General features: G+C 36.4%; 1 protein-coding gene across 8 annotated transcripts in view; it reads left to right on the top strand.

Moving 5' to 3' along the window:
- The window catches only part of MYO9A (myosin IXA), a 175,552-nt gene that overhangs the window by 71,092 nt on the left and 83,180 nt on the right, over positions 1 to 21,280 (top strand). For all 8 annotated transcript variants that reach the window (XM_074354176.1, XM_074354177.1, XM_074354173.1 and 5 more), the window contains 3 exons: positions 923 to 1,044; positions 4,988 to 5,129; positions 14,930 to 15,125. In XM_074354176.1, the coding sequence (XP_074210277.1) occupies positions 923 to 1,044; positions 4,988 to 5,129; positions 14,930 to 15,125 (460 nt within the window). The remainder of the gene's footprint in view (positions 1 to 922; positions 1,045 to 4,987; positions 5,130 to 14,929; positions 15,126 to 21,280) is intronic.

The following is a 21,280-nucleotide window of genomic DNA, read 5'->3' on the forward strand; positions in this document are numbered from 1 at the left end:
ATGGATCCTGTATTTATTCTAGTTTTACAGATGACGCCTAAAGCCTGTACTTCATCCTTAACACTCTGGCTCTGTAATTCTTGCTATTAACCGAAACAGAGCTGGGTTTGGTCTCTTTACTTAATCCAAGATAAAAAAGATAACTTTAGCACTAGGATGATCTCTTCCTCCACTGGAGATTGAATTTGCTCTTGGCAGGTGGCTAAGAACACTGGAAATTCTACACTGTTTTAACCTGATCAGTAACTGATCTCAATACCATAATGAAGTTTTATCAGAAACCAAAACCAAAAACATAACTAGAAGATACTTTATGATTAAAAATTAAGAGATGAATTTCTAAATAGCCTAGAAGTTGAAAAATTTAGAACATATGTTGAAATTAACATGTTACATATTAAAACTTGTGTCTAAAGGTGTACTTCAGTCACTAAAGAAATATAACTAAGGATTTACTTAGAGGAAGATTTTAAGATTCAAGAGCAATGATTTAACAGATTGGAAGGAGGTCAGCAAACTAAACCAAACAAAAATGGGAAGAAGGAAATAATAAAGATAAAAGAGAAAATTAAATAAAAATTAAAAGAAATACATTATGGGAGAGGATCAGCAGAGTCAAAAGTAATACTTCGAAATGACCAATAGCATTGATAAACCCCTCAAGAAATTCATGGGAGAGAGACAGACAGACAAACACACGCACAGAGAGGAATATAGCCAGAATTCCAAAGATAAAGAGGACGTCACTGTGGATGCTACATAGACAGCTGAAATTATACGTTCTTCCGTTGTGTGGATTAATGATTTAAAAGAGAAAAGTTTAGACTATTCTTTTAATCTTAGTAAAAGCTTTTTAGTCCCTACTCTCATATACCTGTTACTTTATGCATGATGAATAAATTGTTAATTTGTTATTTCCTAGGAGGAATATAGAAGTGAAGGTATAAGCTGGCACAATATAGATTATATTGATAATACCTGTTGCATAAATCTTATTAGCAAGAAACCAACAGGACTGCTCCATCTTTTGGATGAAGAAAGCAAGTGAGTATGAGTCTTTTCAATTTTGTTATTGGCCACTTGGGCTTTTCATATCTTAAGTGCTAAATTTTCTTCGTCACTTTATAAAGTAAAGAGCCAAAATTTCCCTTGTATGTATTATTTTGTGTTTATGTGTTTCTAAGAAAATTGGATGGACTTCACCATTGAACTATTTTTTCCTTGAGTTTTTCCAGATTTCTTGTACACAGTCACTTTGATGTTAAATTTGTTTGCACATATTTACTGTTTTTTGTTGCATGTTCCTCTCTTCTTGAATTGTTTTATATATGTGATGTGTTTGCAGTCTCACGTTCAGCAGAAAAGAATATAATAATAGATAAGTGATACCTGCCACGGCTGTGCAAGTTTTAAGAGGCAGCATATGTCAGATATTTGCCACCTCTTAATAACACTGTTCAATATACCAAACATATATTTGCTTCACACGTAAAGCTACATAGAGCAGCCTCCAGGGTGTTCTCAGTGCTCTATAAAGTATTATTTAGTTAAATTATTCTAAGAAGTGGCAAATCTATAGAGTTGGGAAACCGAAGTGATGGAGAGTCTGTCAGTTTTCTGTGACTCATTAGTAAGATACTTAGAAATTGAATTCGGTCCCCTGATTCCTAGCTCAGCATTATACCCATTAAACCAAGATATAAAATGTTGGGCATTTACTACCGTAGGTCAGATGACCATACACCAAGTTTGTGTGGGACAGTCTAAAGTTGATGCCTGTTGTTTACTTTAGTTATTAAAGGTACCTACTTTTACTCTCAGAATATCCCAGTGTGTATGGTAAGTTATATGTCATCCTGTTAATATGCCATAAACCCACAGAATTGCTGTGTAGAATTATAAAGTAATATGGCAGAATGCAAAATATATTGGAAAGGAGACTGCTAACAGTTATATCTACACACTCTATCACTAGTCTGTTTCCATTAATCTAAATGAATTGAAATGCAACAAATACTAAAAATATTTTAATTTTATGTCCGGAGTTGTGGAAGTTTCTTTTATTGCTCTATATGTACTGAAGCATACATTCTCTCTTATAAAACTGTAAGGTTAATGGTTCTTAACTCTGCTTGCCTCTTACCTCTGGTGTATTTTCTTTTGGAAAGCTTCATAGGTGATTTTGATAATTAGTGTTGAGAACAATTGTGGTTGATATGGAAATGATAAGCAGTTCTTTTTGTTTGAGGTATTTTATGGAACCAAAAAGAGCAAAAAAGTTTAAGCAATTTGAGAAAAAGATCATGTAGGTAGTAAATGGTGGTCTTGACATTCACACTGTCCAGGTTATTTCCGACTAATCAGCTTTATTTTTTTTCTTTTTCCTGAGCTTTGTCTTTTCCTTCTTTATTGAAGTAACAGTGATTGATAACATTATGTAAGTTGCATGTACAATGTTGGATTTCTACTTCTGTATCTCCTACAGTGTGTTCACCACCAAGAATGTATTTTCCATCTGTCAACATATGGTTGGTCTCTTACTCATTTTGCCCTTCCCCCTGCCCTTTCCCCTCTGGTATATAAAAAGCTGATAAACAAACAGAAACAAAATAAATGATCAAACCAAACAAAAAAAGCATGTAGATACAGAGAGCAGAGTAGTGAGCCTGCGCTTTGAAGCATTGTCCTGTGTCGCTTCCCCATGATCCTATGGCTGCAGAGTCAGAAGTTCAGAGTTGTGTTCCAGCTCTGTTAACCAACCTCGGCAAAAAGGAAGCGATGATGACAAATGGTAGTGTGGCCTGCTGTATGTCCTGGGGAGGTTGGTGAGCAGCAGTTGAGCTAGTGGACATATAATTAAAAGGTGAATAAAGCAAATGGATCTTGTCTGGCCTGTCATTCTTTAAGGAAAATTTCATGGAGTGCACATCTTACTATACAAAGACTGTCTTTCGCTGGTCAGTTGCTACCTCGCAGCAATGTAAATACTGCCCAGTGAAGAGAATGCTACCTCTTGCTGTTACCCCAAATCTTCTGGGGTTAAGCCACATGGCCAGAAATTACAGAGAGGCAGACTTTGGCTCAATAGAAGAACTCATTAGAGCTGGTTAGCAGCTGCTTCATAAAGTAATAGAATTCCCTATGATAGTAATTATTTTCGTCATCTGTTAGGGTGTTACTAGAGGTAGGAGATTGGACTAAATAACCTCTTAATTGTCTCTTATGTGTCTATATTAGTCCTCCATAACATTTTTTAATAAACCATAGTAATATTTTTATTTCTTTTCTTTCCTGTCCGTCTTTCCTTGTTTGGAATAGAAATTATTCTCATGTCTGTCCACCTTCCTTTAAAAATTTCTTTTCTCCATTTAAAAGTAAGAGAAAACTGAATCACATACAAGCTTTTTGATTACTCAGAGGAGGAGCAGGTAAATGAACCTTTACTTAGAGACAGTAAGGTGAGCATCCTTCCTGAAAAGAAGCATTCTGCTGTGGAGTAGTGAGGGGTAAGTTTGCAGGTGTTAGGTTGGTCTAGGCTTAGGGGCTTGGATTCTGATTTTCCAGAGTGGAGGAGGCACACAATTAAAGCACTGCTGTTGGAAAATTTGCTTTGATACCTCAGTTTGGTGACTTGAAGCAAGGTAGGACCAGAATCCCTGAAGCTACTACAGAGGCTGTTACGGTGCTCTCTGAGGTTGTTAAGAGCCGTAGTTCATTCTAGAACGGCTTTAGACTCCTGGGAAGGAGAGGAGGTGCCTAGACAGCGAGATGTTTTGAAGAAGGGATAGTATTTGAATGCAAAAAGCAGGCCTAGTTGACTAGGGGAGTGGCAGGGTTGGCAAGATGGAAAAGTAGCTGACATTTATAGCATCCCTATAGATGTCAGTGTTAGGTGTTTCTCTTAGTGTCGTTTGGTTCTTCTTTAATTCTCCTAGCACTGTGATACCTCGTTTTATGGATTAGGAAACCAATTCTTAAAGAAGGTTATACCTAGCTTTCCCAAGGCCACAGACAGAACTGGTAGCCTAAGTGATGCCTGTCTAACATCAACAGCCATTCTCCTTCCTGATTCCAGTACATACTATGTAATTAACTATTTTTATTGTAATTTTGGAATTCTTATGCATTAGATATATTCAGCACCTTTGCAGTCCCATGTCACATTGTTTCTCATTATTTCAGCTACTGTTAAACTAGTCTCTGAAAGATACTTGCCCTCTCCTTTTTTGGGTCAGTGATTATTTTCTCTGTTTGAAACTCCTACCCAGCTTTTAACATCTAGTTAGTAATTTGATCCTCCTGTATCCTCTGAACCTTTCAGTTATTCCCAACCAATAGTGACTTTTTTCCTCTTCTGAAGTTTTATATGCCTGTATTTACTATTATGTAGTTAGTTACTTCTTAATAAATATTATTTGAATGATTCCTGGTTATGAAATACTCATCAATGAGTACAAACCTGTTGACATATACTTGAAATAATAATAAGTATAATATAAAAATATTCAGTAACTGGTGTAAGTAAGAAAATTACTGCTTAATTAATACAAGAAGAAAAAACGAAGAATGACTGTGGATTTAAAGAACCTGTCCAAATTCAGAGATTGTTCCCTTTTTGCAAGTTCTTGAGCCCAAACAACATCTGATTTGGTTTTTATTATCCTTTGGGTTTTATGCTAGGGCAGCACACTGCAACCTAAGCTAAATATCTGAAGCCCTGAGTTAATGTCTCAGTTCTGCTACCTGCGAAGTGTGAGTTTGGGCAAATCACAACTTTTGACCTCTCGTCTACAAAATAGGAGTACCAGCCCTTGTTTTACTCTTTTTTTAAACCTTGTTATAAGAATCAGATTGGATAATTTAAATGAAAACTTTCTGTGATTTGCTAGATGTGTCATATGGCAATGTAATTATAATGTATTTTTTTTAAAGGCTGTATTAACTGCTGCATCTTTCTTTAGTGTTCTTATTTTTATTTTTAATTCAGCTTTCCACAGGCTACAAACCAAACGCTGCTAGACAAATTTAAGCATCAGCATGAGGAGAGTCCTTACATTGAGTTTCCAGCTGTGATGGAGCCTGCTTTCATCATAAAACATTATGCCGGGAAAGTAAAATACGGGGTAAAGGTCAGTGCATTTCTCACCGAAAGCGGCTTTAGAGCAGAGGAGCATTCTTAACTGTATCACCATCCTTGTTGCACTGCCTTCTTTGTAGTTGATCAGTAACAGTTGGAGACATTTTACAAGGATGCTACTAAAATTCAGATTCTTCTTTGTAATACATTACTGTCATTAGGCAATGTTTTTGTTAGTTTCCTCCTGCAGCTAAAATTGATGTCAGTCCATTCTGTATAGAATAGCCTTTCAGTTCTGAAAGAAAAGATGTCATCAGTATGTCTTAAACCCATGTCTTCATCTACATAGTTGGTTGATCTTTTTTTTCTCTTCTCTGCATCCATGAGGCCAGACAGGTTTCATGTCTTTGCATATCATTAAGTGTTTGTGAGCTCAGATTCCTAATGAATATGTTGAAACTCTTAAGTCCTGTAGAAGGGAATCTTCATAATTTTGCTCTTTTCTTGTTTGTGATCGATGAGCCCCTTTTCCTTCGACGACTTGATGTTTAAGCCTGTCATTTAAAACCCTTTTCTAGGTAAGGCAGTGATGATTCGGAGAATGGTGGAGCAATATGTTTTCTCCTGGGTGTTGCAGAGAGAGTCACAGTTAAGATCACTCATTCATTCATCACTGATTCATTGATTCAGGAAGTGTTTATTAAACATGGAACGTGTGTCAAACCCTGTGCTTGGTGTTTGGAATGATCTAGTGATAAACTAGCAGACACGTTCTTGTTCTTGGCTTTGTGTGTGTGTGTGCGTGGATATGTATATGTATACGAGTATGTGTGTGTGTATAATGTAGATAAATGAGGCTGTGGTTATAAATAAATGAATCGGTCCTTTGGAGATAGTAGGGGAATAGTAGATTTTGAATTTGTAGATCCATGAACACCTCTCTGAGAAACTAAAATTTTGAGAGATGATCTGAAGTAAATTTTACCCTGTTGAGGAGTTGGGATGATGAATATTCTAGGCCATGAGATAGGAAAGAACTTAATATGTTAAAATGATGGAAAACAGGCCAGTGTTACTAGATTGTAGTGAGCAAGGGAGATAGTGGCATGAAATGAATTCAGAGCATAGACAGCAGGTTAATTCTTCAGGGCTTCCAGACCAAGTTAGGAGTTTGTTTTTTTGTTAAAATTATTATGAGGAGCCATGAAAAGATTTTAAGAGGGTATATGTGTTTTTTAAAAGATTGATTTCTTGGAAGACAAGGAATAACAGGGGATGGGAGTGGAAGATGGGAAATCAATTAGATAGCTCTTTTAAATAGTTGAGGTGAAATGTTAAGGTAAGCTGGACCACGGAGGTGACATAGAGATGGAGGAGATCCAGATGATTCCAGGGTATTTTTTGGAGGTGCAGTCAGTAGACGTTAGTGATAGAGTCTAGGTAAAGAACTTCTGGATGTAGCTGATGGGTGAATTTCTCTTTTTTTTTTTCGATGGCTGAATTTGAGGTACTATTTCCTGATATGGAAAAGACACGAAGGACCAGATTTTAGAAAAAGCATTAAGAATAACTGAGTAGAATTGTGCTTACCGGGGGTGGAGGGTTGGGGAATTAAGGAGATACTGGGCAAAGGCTACAAACCTGCAGTTATATTCTGAAGATCTGATGCTCAGCATTGTAATTATAGTTAACATTGTAATTACAACATTGTCTTTAGAGTTTTTAAGAGACCAAATCTTACATACTATTACCACAAAAAAGAAATGATTGTATGACACAATGGGGGTTTTTACTAACTCTACCATGGTAATCATATTGCAGCATATAAACGCATCAAATCGACATGTTGTACATCTTAAACAGTGATGTGTGTCAGTTATAGCTCAATTTAAGAAGTTTAAAACAAACAAAAAAAGAGCTATAAAATCATAAATCGAAGTTCATAAAGTGCAGAAATCTAAAGTGTACATATTTCTTTCTGCCCCTTCCCAGCACATTCTCCCCTGCCCAGGGGTAAACACTACCCTAATTTTTTATCCTTAGTTTTTTTACTTCATGTTAAATTTCAGATAAATGGAATCATACAATATATACACTTGCATCTGTGATTATTCATCCATATTATCAGTCAAGCTGAAAGTAAAAGAAAGGGAAAAAGATGTGTCAGGCAAACGCTGAAAGATAGCTGGCATAATTATGTCATTATCAGACAAGGAAGACTTTAAGGCAAGAGTTACTGTTAGAGATAAAGAGGCACTTTTGTAACAATAAAAGGGGTCAGTTCAATAGGAGGACATAATCAAAGTTGTATGTACCTAATGACTCCAGTATATGTAAGCCAAACGAGGAGCAGAAGTAGAACTAGGCAAGTTTATCATCAGAATTGCAGATTTTAATATAGATCTCCCAGTAGTTAGCAGAATAAGTAGACGCAGAATCAATAAAAGCAGAACTTGAACAGCTGACCTAATTGGCATATCATAAGGATAACTGAACAGTCTTTGGATGTTTAGAAACTAAGTAAAATTTTTCTATATAACCCATGAGTTAAAAAGGAAATCACAATTAAAATGATAATATTTTAAACTGAGTATCAAAATTTGTAGGATACATTTAAAGCGATGATTTATAACTGTAAATTCATATGTTAGGAAGGAACACTGGTTGAAAAGTAATCATCTAAATCTCCATCTCAAGAAACTAGGAAAAGAACAGCAAATTAGACCACAAAAAATTAGAAGAAGGAAGTAATAAAAGGAAGACCAGTATGTTCATGTATCACTGAAAAATTGTGCTCTACACTGGAAATTGACACAACATTGTAAACTGACTATATAACTCAATAAAAAAAAGTTAAAAAAATAAATAAAATAAAAATATACCCCAATAACTTTGCTCTAAAAAACAAACAAACAAACAAACAAAAAAAGGAAGACCAGAAATCAGCGCAATAGAAAGTGGACTTACCATAGAGAAATTCACAAACCCAAAAGTTAGATCCTTGAAAAGATAATGGAAAGTAATGCAGTGGACCCTTGAACAACACAGGTTTGAACTGTGTGGGTCCACTTACATGCATATATTTTTCAGTAAGCAGGCACCACAGTGCTACCTGACTCGTGGCTGCTTGACTCCGCACGTGCAGAGCCGTAGGTGCTGGATCGCCGACCATACAGTTACACGGGGATTTTAAGCTGTGTGAGTGGGTTGGTGCCCCCAACCCTGTGTTGTTCAGGGCTAAACTGTATAAGTAAAAGGTAGTAAAAAATGGTAGAAAGTAACTAATAAAAGAAGAAAAGAGATTCACAGATTACAGGCACCAGAAACAAGTAAGGGGATTTAACTACCTGCCCTGTAGGTGTTAAAAGGACATGCAGTGTAGGGGCACCTAAGTACGTAAAACAATTACTAACAGATAAAGGGGGATACTGATGGGAATACAGTCATTGTTGGAGATTGCAACACCGCAGTAACATCACTAGACAGATCTTCCAGACGGAAACTAAATAAGGCAACAGAGAAATTAAATGATACGATAGAAAAATTAGATTTGGTGGATATTTTTAGAGCATTACACCCCCCAAAAATAAGATATACATTCTTTTCAAGAGCACATGGAATATTTTCTAGGATTGATCATGTACTTGGGCACAAAAGAAGCCTCAACAATTTTAAGAAGATGGAAATTATCTCAAGAATCTTTACTGACCACAGTGCCATGAAACTAGAAATCAACTACAGAGAAACAAAGGAGAAAAAAACGAAAGCATGGAGATTAAACAACATGCTATTAAAAAACCATTGGGTCAATGATGAAATCAAAGGTGAAATTAAAAAATACCTTGAGACGAATGAAAACACAACCACACAAAGTTTATGGGATGCAGCAAAGGCAGTGCTAAGAGGGAAGTTTATAGTGACACAGGCCTTCCTCAAAAAAGAACAATCTCAAATAAACAATCTAACCCACCAGCTAAAAGAATTGGAAAAAGAAGAGCAAAAAAACCCAAAAGTCAGCAGAAAGAAGGAAATAATAAAGATCAGGGAGGAAATAAGTAAAATAGAGATTAAAAAAATAGTAGAAAAAAGTCAATCAAACCAAAAGGTGGTTTTTTGAAAGAGTAAATAAAATTGACAAACCTCTGGTCAAACTCACAAAGAAGAAAAAAGAGCACAAATAAGCAAAATAAGAAAGGAAAATGGAGAAATTACAACAAATAACATAGAACTACAGAATATCATACTAGAATATTATGAAAAACTATATAGAACTAAAATAGATAACTTACAGGAGATGGACAAGTTTCTGGAAACATACAGTCCACCAAGACTGAATCAAGAAGAAACTGACCACTTGAACAAACTGATCACTAGAAATGAAATTGAATTAGCAATAAAAAAACCTCCTTACAAATAAAAGTCCAGGACCGGATGGCTTCACTGGGGAATTCTACCAAACATACAAAGAAAAACTCATACCAGTTCTTCTCAAACTCTTCCAGAAGATTGAAAAGGAAGTAATACTCCCAGACTCATTCTATGAAGCCACCATCACCCTGATACCAAAACCAGGAAAAGACACCACCAAAAAAGAGAATTATAGGCCAATATCATTGATGGACATAGATGCCAAAATCCTTACCAAAATATTAGCAAATAGAACCCAACAGCACATAAAAAAAGATTATACATCATGACCAAGTGGGGGCCATCCCAGGGACACAAGGGTGGTTCAACATACGCAAATCAATCAATGTAATACATCACATCAACAAGAGAGAGGACAAAAACCACATGATCATCTCAATAGATGCCGATAAAGCATTTGATAAAATGCAACACCCATTTATGATAAAAACTCTCACCAAAGTGAGTATAGAGGGATCATATCTCAACATAATAAAAGCTGTATATGACAAACCTACAGCCAGCATAGTACTCAACGGTGAAAAACTCAAAAGCTTCCCACTAAAACCTGGGACAAGACAAGGATGCCCACTATCACCACTCCTATTAAACATAGTCTTGGAAGTCCTAGCCACAGCAGTCAGGCAAGTAAGAGAAATAAAAGGGACCCAAATTGGAAAAGAAGAGGTAAAAGTGTCACTATATGCAGATGACATGATGCTATATATAGAATACCCTAAAAGATCCACACAAAAACTACTAGAAATAATCAAAGAATTCAGCAAGGTAGCAGGTTACAAGATTAATGTTCAAAAATCAGTTGCATTTCTTTACATTAATGATAAATCAACAGAAAAAGAAAATAAAGAATCAGTCTGCTTTAAAATAGCACCCAAAGTAATAAAATATCTGGGAATAAATCTAACCAAGGAGGTAAAAGACTTATACACGGAAAACTATAAAACACTGATTAAGGAAATTAAAGAAGACTTAAAAAAATGGAAAGATCTTCCATGCTCCTGGATTGGAAGAATCAGTATTGTTAAAATGGTCATACTGCCCAAGGTAATCTACAGATTTAATGCAATCCCTATCAAATTACCCAGGACATATTTCACAGAACTAGAACAAATCATAATAAAACTTACATGGAACCACAAAAGACCTAGAATTGCCAAAACATTACTGAAGAAAAAGAGGCTGGAGGAATAACTCTCCCAGACTTCAGACAATACTATAGAGCTACAGTAATCAAAACAGCATGGTATTGGTACAGAAACAGACATATGGACCAATGGGACAGAATAGAGAGCCCAGAAACTTTTGGTCAACTAATCTTTGATAAAGGAGGCAAGAATATACAATGGAATAAAGACCGTCTCTTCAGCAAACGGTGTTGGGAAAACTGGACAGCAGCATGTAAATCAGTGAAGCTAGAACATTCCCTTACACCATACACAAAAATAAACTTAAAATGGATCAAAGTCTTAAACATAAGACAAGATACAATAAACCTCCTAGAAGAAAATATGCGCAAAACATTATCCGACATATATCTCAAAAATGTTCTCCTAGGGCAGTCTACCCAAGCAATAGAAATAAAAACAAGAATAAACAAATGGGACCTAATTAAACTTACAAGCTTCTGCACAGCAAAGGAAACCATAAGTAAAACAGAAAGACAACCTACGGAATGGGAGAAAATTTTTGCAAATGAAACTGACAAAGGCTTGATCTCCAGAATATGTAAGCAGCTCATACGACTTAATAAGAAAGAAACAAACAACCCAATCCAAAAATGGGCAGAAGACCTAAACAAGCAATTCTCCAACATACATACAAATGGCCAATAGGCACATGAAAAAATGCTCAATATCACTAATTATCAGAGAAATGCAAATCAAAACTACGATGAGGTATCACCTCACACCAGTCAGAATGGCCATCATTCAAAAGTCCACAAATGACAAATGCTGGAGAGGCTGTGGAGAAAAGGGAACCCTCCTACACTGCTGGTGGGAATGCAACTTGGTACAGCCACTGTGGAAAACAGTATGGAGATTCCTCAAAAAACTAGGAATAAACTTACCATATAACCCAGTAATCCCACTCCTGGGCATATAACCAGAAGGAACCCTACTTCAAAAAGACACCTGTACCCCAGTGTTCATAGCAGCACTATTTACAATAGCCAAGACATGGAAACAACCTAAATGTCCATCAACAGATGACTGGATAAAGGAGACATGGTATATTTATACAATGGAATACTATTCAGCCATAAAACGACAACATAATGCCATTTGCAGCAACATGGATGTTCCTGGAGAATGTCATTCTAAGTGAAGTAAGCCAGAAAGAGAAAGAAAAATACCATATGAGATCACTCATATGTGAGGAATCTAAAAAAAAAAGAACATAAATACAAAACAGAAACAGACTCATAGACATAGAATACAAACTTGTGGTTGCCAAGGGGGTAGGGGGTGGGAAGGGACAGACTGGGATTTCAAAATGTAGAATAGATAAACAAGATTATACTGTATAGACAGGGAAATACATACAAGATCTTGTGGTAGCTCACAGAGAAAAAAATGTGACAATGAATATATGTATGTTCATGTATAACTGAAAAATTGTGCTCTACACTGGAATTTGACACAACATTGTAAAATGTCTATAACTCAATAAAAAATGTTAAAAAAAAGGACATGAAGGATATTTTGTCAGTAAATTTGACAGCATAGATAAAATGGACAATTCCATGAAAAATACATTACCAAAACTGACTCCATAAAATACAGGAAAACCTGAAGATTCTATGTCTGTTAAATAATTTGAATCAGTAGTTTAAAACTTTCCACAAAGGAAGTTCCAGGCCAACGTGGTTTCACTGCTGAATGCTTTCCAACACATAAGCAATACTAGTCTTAACGCATTTTCTTTCAAGTTGGAGATACCTTTAAGAAGTGTGAAAGAACCTCAGACATAACAAAGATTTGAGCTGGAAATACAGATTTGGGCCTCATCGTATAGGTGGTATGTAAAGCAGTCATTATGGTTGCAATCAAGTGATGTAAGATGATTGAGGGGAAATGCAAGAATACACAAGAGGAAACCCTGAGAAATTTCAGTGCAGAGCCAGCAGTGGGGACTGAAAAGGGGCAGTACAGAAGGTTAACAGCAAATCACAAAGTGTGTTGTTACAGAAACCAAAACGAGAGAGTTTCCAGGAGAACGATGGGACTAGCTCATGAAGTAGACTCAGAGATCTGGAGCATGAAGACAGGGAGATGGCACCATTACATTTGGAGAAGGAAGGTCTCTATCAGCATTGGACAGTCGTCATGGAACTTTAAACACCTAGAATTTTAGATTTGACCGTGTAGTTACTCCTAGGACAGGATGGTGTTTGGAGCAGGGCAGACGGGCGTTTTAGTTTCCCGCGCCAGTGCTTATTATGTTTGACCTCTCATGAACTTCTTTACCTCATGTTTACTTATCAGTGAAGTGTGGTTTGTAACTGATGCTGCTTTACTGAGCAATTGTTAGAATTCAGTAAGTTTTGTGTAGTGCTGACTTAGTGCCTGACCTTTGTCCGCCTTTGGTAGGTGCTTTTTTTTTTTTTTTTTTTCTTTTTCCCCCCGCTGCTGCAGCTGCCGCTGGTGATTGGATTTGGAAATTCTTACTCAGTTTTACTAACTTTGGTAATACATACTTCTGCTCAAAGGGTACTTAGGGACAAACTAAGCACCAACACTTCTGGCTTGTTGTCCCTTTTCCTCTGTTTTCAGGAGAACCAAGAATTACTAGGAAAGGAAAGCCCTGAAAGGTAATAGGATGAGTCTGAGCTGCCTCTGGTCGTGAGCTTTGATGGTGTCATGCTAGGCATGATCCTCAGAGAATCCCGAGTTAGAGCCGTTCTGTGGAGCTGCGCCAGCCTAGAGTGGTCTACTCAGCCAGTCCTAGTCCTTCCATCTGGGTGTGGTTGGGGTGAGGCGCCGGGACCGTCTGGCCCTTCTTCCAGAGTGTGAGCTGCTTGCCCTTCCTGCCTTTCTTCGGGGCATTTAAACCCATTTTCTTGTGTTCTGTCCTTTCCAGCCCCCACTGAGAGGTGGTTTTTGCTGGCTGTTTACAGTCCTTAGGTAATCTTACCTAGCTCTAAAAATCTGCATGCTGATAATACCCACATGTATTTTCTGAAGTCTCTGTAGGACTCTAGACACGTATACCTGTCTGCCTGCTGGATGTCTGTCTGCAGACAGTCTGGTGGTTATGAGTGGCTGTGTTGGAGCCTCTGTCCTTCCACTTGCTGTGTGATAGGGGCCAAGATAGTTAACCTCTCTGTGACTGAGTTGCCTCATCTATAAAATAGGAATAATAGGATCATCTACCTCAAGGAGTTTTAGGAGGATGAAACGAACTTAAATGAGACAACACGCGTAAAGCGGTTAGACAGGCGCCACACACTTAGTGACCTCTCGGTCCGTGTTACCTGCTCTTACGTCGTCATCCTCGCCGTCTCAGACTTCGCTTGCACACAGCTTAGCTCCTGATCCTCGTTTTCTGTCCCCATGCCTCTGTTTCCTCTAGGCTTCTCCATATCAGCATGTGACACCTCCATCCACTTAGTTGCTCAAACCCAAAATACGGGTGTTACCCTAATGCCCTCATTCTCTCACCATGCCCTAATCCTCCAGCAAGTCCTTTGCCCTTACCTCCAAAACGTACCCCAAACATGGTAACCATTTCCCCTTTCCACTAGTGCTGCCAACATAGGCCAAGTCGCTGTCAGCTCTTACCTGGAATACTGCAGTAGCTGGCCTCCCTTTTCCATTCTTTGTACAATTTATTTCCTCTGCGGCAACCAGTGTTGTTTATAAAACACCAGTTAGCTCCTGTCACTGCCCTTCCAGGGGCTTTCCTTTACACTTGAATAAAACCCAAACCCCTAATCCAGACTTAGACCCCTGCTATGGCCTTTGTATTTGCCTCATCTTCCACCACTCTCACTCTTGCCCAGAATGCTCCAGTCACTGGTCTTACTGGTTTTCTCTGCACTTGTCCAGCTCATCACCACCTGCAGGTGTTAGGTACGTGTTCCCTTTGCCTGGAATGCTGTCCCTGGTCTTCCTATTTCTGGCTCCTTTTTGTTGTTCAGCTCTCTTGTGATTTTATGTGATACTCCTTTAGAGAGTCTCTCTCTGGCAGTGTTTAAGAAGCTGCAGTACGTTTGTGGAATGTTCATTCTAATTTAAATGAATTACAGAATTCAGTAGTTTTAGGGTTGGGATTTTGTAGAGAGGGTATCTGTCTGGTCCAGTTAGCTGCCTAAAAATGAAATCACTTCTAGGGCCTTAATTCAACTGCTATTCAGATATGTCACTCATTATCTTCTTGTTTCAATAATTTTTTCAAAATTAACACTGCTATTTTTTCATGTAGGATTTCCGGGAAAAAAATACAGATCACATGCGCCCGGACATTGTAGCTCTTCTGAGAAGCAGCAAGAGTGCGTTTATCTCCGGGATGATTGGAATTGACCCCGTCGCTATTTTCCGATGGGCAGTTCTCCGAGCTTTTTTCAGAGCCGTGGTTGCTTTCAGGGAGGCTGGGAAAAGACACATTCAGAGAAAAACCGGTAAGCAGTAGATGTTGGCATCCTCCCATGCTTCATCTTTTGAGTTTTTACCTCGCTAAGAAGTATAGACACAATAATTTTATTCTCTTTGTTTTCTTATTATGCCTAACATCGTGTTTCAGACCTAATGAGTGCTGGTGCACTTACGTGGTTAAGTGGCTGTATGCTGTCTGTGTGTGTGTGTGTTATATATGCATGTACATTTGTATTAACAAATACTGACAGGAGTAACGAGTATAAAGCACCTGGTATTTACTAGGCATTCAGACATCAGTATGATTTTTAAACAGGAAGTGAAATTATCATTATTTAATTATACAGAATTTAATATTGTTACCTTTCTCTCTTTTACGTGTAATCATTTAAAATAAACTCTTTCTGCCAGGAAGCTTCAGCACAGAGCACTAGGGTACAGCTTGTGCTTTCAGTGCTTTCAGAGTTACTCATAGGCTTTTGCCACGTGCATAGTGGGAAAACTAAATTCAGCTTTTATATATTTTAAATGAGTAAATATATTTAGGAGATTGTATTTCTAAAATGAGAGGCAAAACTATGTGTGCAGACTGGCCTTTGTGGACAGAATGATAGTTGTTTTTTTTTAATGAAAGAAATATCTTAAAACTGCTTTGCCTTTTTCAAAATTATTTAAGAGGCTGTCTTTGCAAAAAGCCTGAAAAAGTTTTTTTACTTGAGGTATAAGGGACATATAACATTATGTTAGTTTCAGGTATATAACATAAGTATTTGTGTACACTGAAAAATGATACCATCCATCACTGTATACAGTTAGAAAACTGTTTTTTTTCTGTTGATGAGAACTTTTACAATTTAATCTCTTGGCAGCTTTCAAATAGGTACTGCAGTATTATTGACTATAGTCACCAGCAAAAAGCTTTAAGAAAGTTTTTTCTTTTATTTTAAGATGCATTCTTATTTATTACAATAGACTTAACAATTTTGAAAATTAATATATATCCTGCCAAGATGTAACTAAGAGAAGAAACTTTTCTTATATTTACTATTTAAACACACTGCTTTCTCTAACAGTTACTCACATTGTCTACATACTCCTTTGGCATTCAAAATATTATTTGTGAAAGCTGCTTGTATGTATATTATTTATTAGTAAGGCATGCAGTGTCACTGATAATCAGCCAGCTGAACTGTATTATCTCTACTTTGGTAATTTCTAGATTCTTCTTGTTTGCTAATTTAGTTTTTCTTTCTGGTCAGCACAGATCTTCCTAATAAACTCTTTTATTCTGGAATATAACATGCATACAGAAAAGTGCACAAAACAAAAACATGTAACTCAGTGAATTATCACGCAGTGAAAATACCCCTGGGGCTCCTAGGTTAAGAAATAGAGTATTACCAACGTTCTAGAAGGCTCCCTTGGAAAAAGTTCTAAAATTTCACTTTTTATCAAGAAAAAGAAAAATGATAGTTCATTTTCATTTGAAGGCAATGATTGAGCATATTTGTTATATAGAATAATTGTTTGTATCACAGTCTGTTAGTGTCATTGTAGCATTTAGTATTTTTCCTCCCTCTACACCACTTCCCACTTGTTTTCTTGTGGGTTTAGGATAAAAGGATACTATAAAAATAGAGCATTGTAGCATTGCAAAGTGAAAACTAACAAAATAAATATGAAAATGGATTAAGTAGTATATTCAAAACTTTTATAATGACCATAAGTAGTACATAAACATATCAAAGTGAAACACAAATTGGAGGTTATTTAACCAGGAGTAGAATATATAAAAAGCAGAAGGTAACTAAGTTACAAACCTTTTTTTCTCTAGTGATGAGAACTTTTACAATTTAATCTCTTGGCAACTTTCAAATATGTGCTGCAAATATTATTGACTGTAGTTGCCAGCAAAAAACTTAAAGGAAGTTTTTTCTTTTAATTTAGGAAATGAGAATAAGAGGTCAAAGGTAATATTTCTAATGAAGAAAGAAGATATAGACTGCAGAAGTACAGTATACATTCACTTCCTTTGAGAATATCTTTATAAAAAATTTCAACTGACTCTTAGCTAATTGTCAGCAAATGCCCTGATGGTGAACCCTCCCCCCTACAAAATCCTGGATTTTCTTAAGAAGTTCCCTAACACTGTTTCTCTTCATCAAGCCAATTGAGCGCAAATGTAAATATCAAATTTAAATCTACTTTTTACTCTTATTTTTTCTTTTTTTTATAGGCTTCCAAATTAGAGGACAGAATGCCATTTTAAGATCTTTAAATAAAAATTAATTCAGTTTATTATTTTTAAAAATAAATTTTGTTACAGTTGTAGATGTACTTTGGTGATCAGGAAACCATAAAATGGATATTTGTAGAGTCATAAGTAGGCAATCTGAGTGAAGCTAATGTTGGCCCTGCTGGAAGATAGAATTAAAAATAGTAATGATCTGTCTTGTCAGCAGTGAGGTATGGGAGAAGAAATTCCAGTGATATGCACCTTGCCTCTGATTTGGTCCTCCTTAATAAGAAAGAGCCTGGATTAGAGAATACAGAGGAGATTATAACTTGGCCATGAATTTCATGGTATGTAGATGTGAGTGCAGTGATGCTTTATTGGTTCTTTTGGAGTTACATAAAAGTGTAACCAAAGAGGAATTTTGATCCATCTAAAAAGACCAGACAGAGACTGGGAATTCACTTGTCGCATTGGTGTAAGAGGCAAGAACGAGAGAATTCAAAGTGCCATTCAATTTCCTTCATCCACAGGAAGAAAAGCTAAAGCCATTCAATAGTGTCTGCAGATAGAGAGCTTTAATGGTTCCAACATAACCTGTCCCTCTTCCCCACCCCACTCAGTGGACTGCGTGACTCTAATGTGCTCCCGTTTGTTTCTGCAAGTGGGACAAGGATTCCACTGACCATCTATTTCTAGAAATGACTGAGTACTAAAACTAATTTAGATAATCACCCAGGGTCTAGCATCTCTGTTCAGTACTCTGCCCACAATTCTATCCAATACTTAAGACAATCAAATGGATTTTTGTTAACAGACAAAACCCTGACCATTATTTATAAATCACTTCTGTATCAGGCACCATGGTGTGGTGATTAAGAGAAAGGGTTTTAGATTGAATGTCAGTGAAATGGTGGAGTAAGGACCTCTGAAAATTTTCTTTTCCTTAAAAGCAACAAGAACACTTGCAGAAAGTGTCAGAATAACTTTGTCAGAGCTCAGGAAATTCATCAAAGGCTTGCAGTAATTTGGGATGTATTCCTACAAGAAAAAAGGCTGAATATCGGTAAGGACAGTGCACTTCGTAGGGTTTTAACTTTTGCTGTTCACCTCCCTCCCTCGCCAGCTCTCCTGAAAAAGAATATATATACACACACACACACATATGTGACTGAATCACTTTTCTGTACACCTGAAACATTGTAAAAATCAACTCCAATTTTAAAAACTGGTAAAAAAAAAAAAGAAGAAATTAAGTATTTTAAAATCAGACTAGATTGTTATAAATTAAGGTGCCAGCTATAATTCCCTTTAGATCTGTTAAGAAAATAACAAAAAAATATAGTAAAAGAAATGTCCAAATATTAAAATAGTATTCTTGAAAACAACTGTTTGATGTAAAAGTAGGCAATAATGAAAGAATAGAGGAACAGAAATAATATGTCTTAAGACATATATGGAAACTAGACAACACATTTCTTAATAACCAATGAATCAAAGAAGAAATCACAAGAAAAATTAGAAAATAGTGTGAGATAAATAAAAGAAAATATACACCCAAATCTTATGGGATACAGCTAAAGCAGTGCTTAGAGGGGAATTTATACTTTCAAATACCTCTTAAGAAAGGAAGGAATATCTCAAATCAATAACTGAATGCCCCACCAACAAATAAAAGTTTCTTCTTTAACCAAATTTTTTCTTTAAACAGATGAACAAAATTGACAAACCTTGAGGTAGACAGACCAAGAAAAAGAGAGAAGAGACTCAAATGACTAATTTTGGGAATGAGAGGGAGGTGCTACTGCTGAATTGATGGAATAAAAAGGATTATAATACTATGAACAATTCTGTGGCAATAAGTTAGAACCTAGTGGAAATGGAAAATTCATAGAAAGATGCAAACAACCCATAACTGACTCTAGAAGAAACAGAAAATCTGAAAAGGCCTGTAACAAGAAATGAGATTGAATTAGTTATGAAAAAAATCTTCCCACAAAGCAAAGCCAAGGAACAGTGAATTCACTGATAAATTCTATCAAATACTTAGTGAAGAATTAATACCAATTCTTTATAAACACTTTCAAAAAACAAAATATAAGGAAATATGTTCATTCTCATTCTGTGAGGTCAGTATTACATGGGTTCCAGACAAGACATCACAAAAATGAAAACCACAAACCAATATTCCTCAACAAATAACTTCAACAAAATCTTAGCAAGTTAAATCCAGCAATATGTAAAAAGTGTTATATACAGTGATCTAATGGAATCTACCCAGAAATGCAAGGTTGGTTCAACTTAGAGAAATCAAATCAATGTAATACAACACATTGATAGAATAAAGAGCAAAAATCACATTATCTCCTCAGTCAGCACAGAAGAGGCACTTGATAGAAGCCAGTACCTTTTCATGTTTTTCATCAAAAACACTGAACAAATTAGGAATATAGGAGAATTCCTCAGCGTGAGAAGGGGACTTAGGAAGAACCCAAAGCTTGTATCGTACTTGATGATGAATGACTGATTACTTCTTTAAAGTCGGAAACAAGACAAGGAGGTCTCCTTCACCTCTTCTATTTAACATTGTCCTGGAGGTCCTGGTAAGAGTATTCAGTCAAGAAAAAGAAATAAAAGACATCCAAATTGGAAAGGAAGAAACCATTTTCTTTGCAGATGACATATGATGTATAGGATTTCCTAAGGAATCTACAAAAAAATCTACTAGAGATAGTAGATAAGCTTATCAAGTTTGCAGGAACAAGATCAGTATGCAGAACCGGTTCTGTTTCTGCACACTAGCAGTGAACAGCCTGAAAATGAAGTTAGGTTGGTGCTCCAATTACAAGAGCACTGACAAGTGTAAAATACTTATTAATAAGTTTAACAAAAGAATTGTAAGACTTTTTCACTGAAAACTACAAAATATTGTTGGAAAAACTTAAAGAATACCTAAATAAATGGAACGGTATCCTATGTTCAGGCATTGGAGGGCTTAATATAATCAAGATGGCAATACTTGATTTACAGGTTCAACATAGTCCCTGTCAAAACCTCAGGTGTCTTTGTGAAGATATTGACAAGCTAATCCTAAAATTGGTGTGTAAAGGGATCCAGGAATGCAAGAAGAGCAAAAGTTGGAGGACTCAACATTTCTCAGTTTGCATTAGGCAGTGGATTCTTCGATATGACATTGAAAGCATAAGCAAATGAAAAAATGGATAAATTAGACATCATCAAAATTAAAAACTTTTGTGCCTCAAAGGGCACTATTAAGAAAGTGAAATGACGACTCACAGGATGATAGGAATTATTTATAAATCATACATCTGATAAAGAACTGGTACCTAGAATATATACAGAAGTCTTGCAATTCAGTAATAAAAAACCAATAGTCCAATTGAAAAATGGGCAGAGGACCCAAAAGACATTCCTCCAAGGAAGATATGCAAATAGTCACACGTGAAAAGGTGTTCAACGTCACTTGTCATCAGGGAACTGCTAATCGAAACCAGAATGAGCTACCAGTTCACATCCACTAGGATGGCTACGGTAGAACACAGGTAATAGCAAATATTGGTAAGGATGTGGAAAAATGGGAGGCCTCATAAGCTGTTAGTAGGAAATGGTGCAGCCACTTTGTAAAACAGCCTGGTAGTTACCTTTCCTAGTGGTTCCACTCTTAGATACCCAAAACAGCTCAAAACAGGTGTTCAAACAAAAATTTGTACCTTTTGTTCTTAGCATTACATTCATAATAGCCAAATTGTGTAAACAGCTCAATTGTTCATCAACAGAAGAATGGATAAATAAATGTTGTATATCCACATAATGGGATGTTGTTCTTTTATATAAAGGAATGAGGTACTAGTACATGCCACAACATGGGTGAACCTTGAAAGCATTTTGTTAAGTGAGTCAGACACAAAGGGCGACATACTGTATGAT

The sequence above is a fragment of the Camelus bactrianus genome, chromosome 27 (assembly GCF_048773025.1).
Source record: "Camelus bactrianus isolate YW-2024 breed Bactrian camel chromosome 27, ASM4877302v1, whole genome shotgun sequence".
NCBI lineage: Eukaryota > Metazoa > Chordata > Mammalia > Artiodactyla > Camelidae > Camelus > Camelus bactrianus.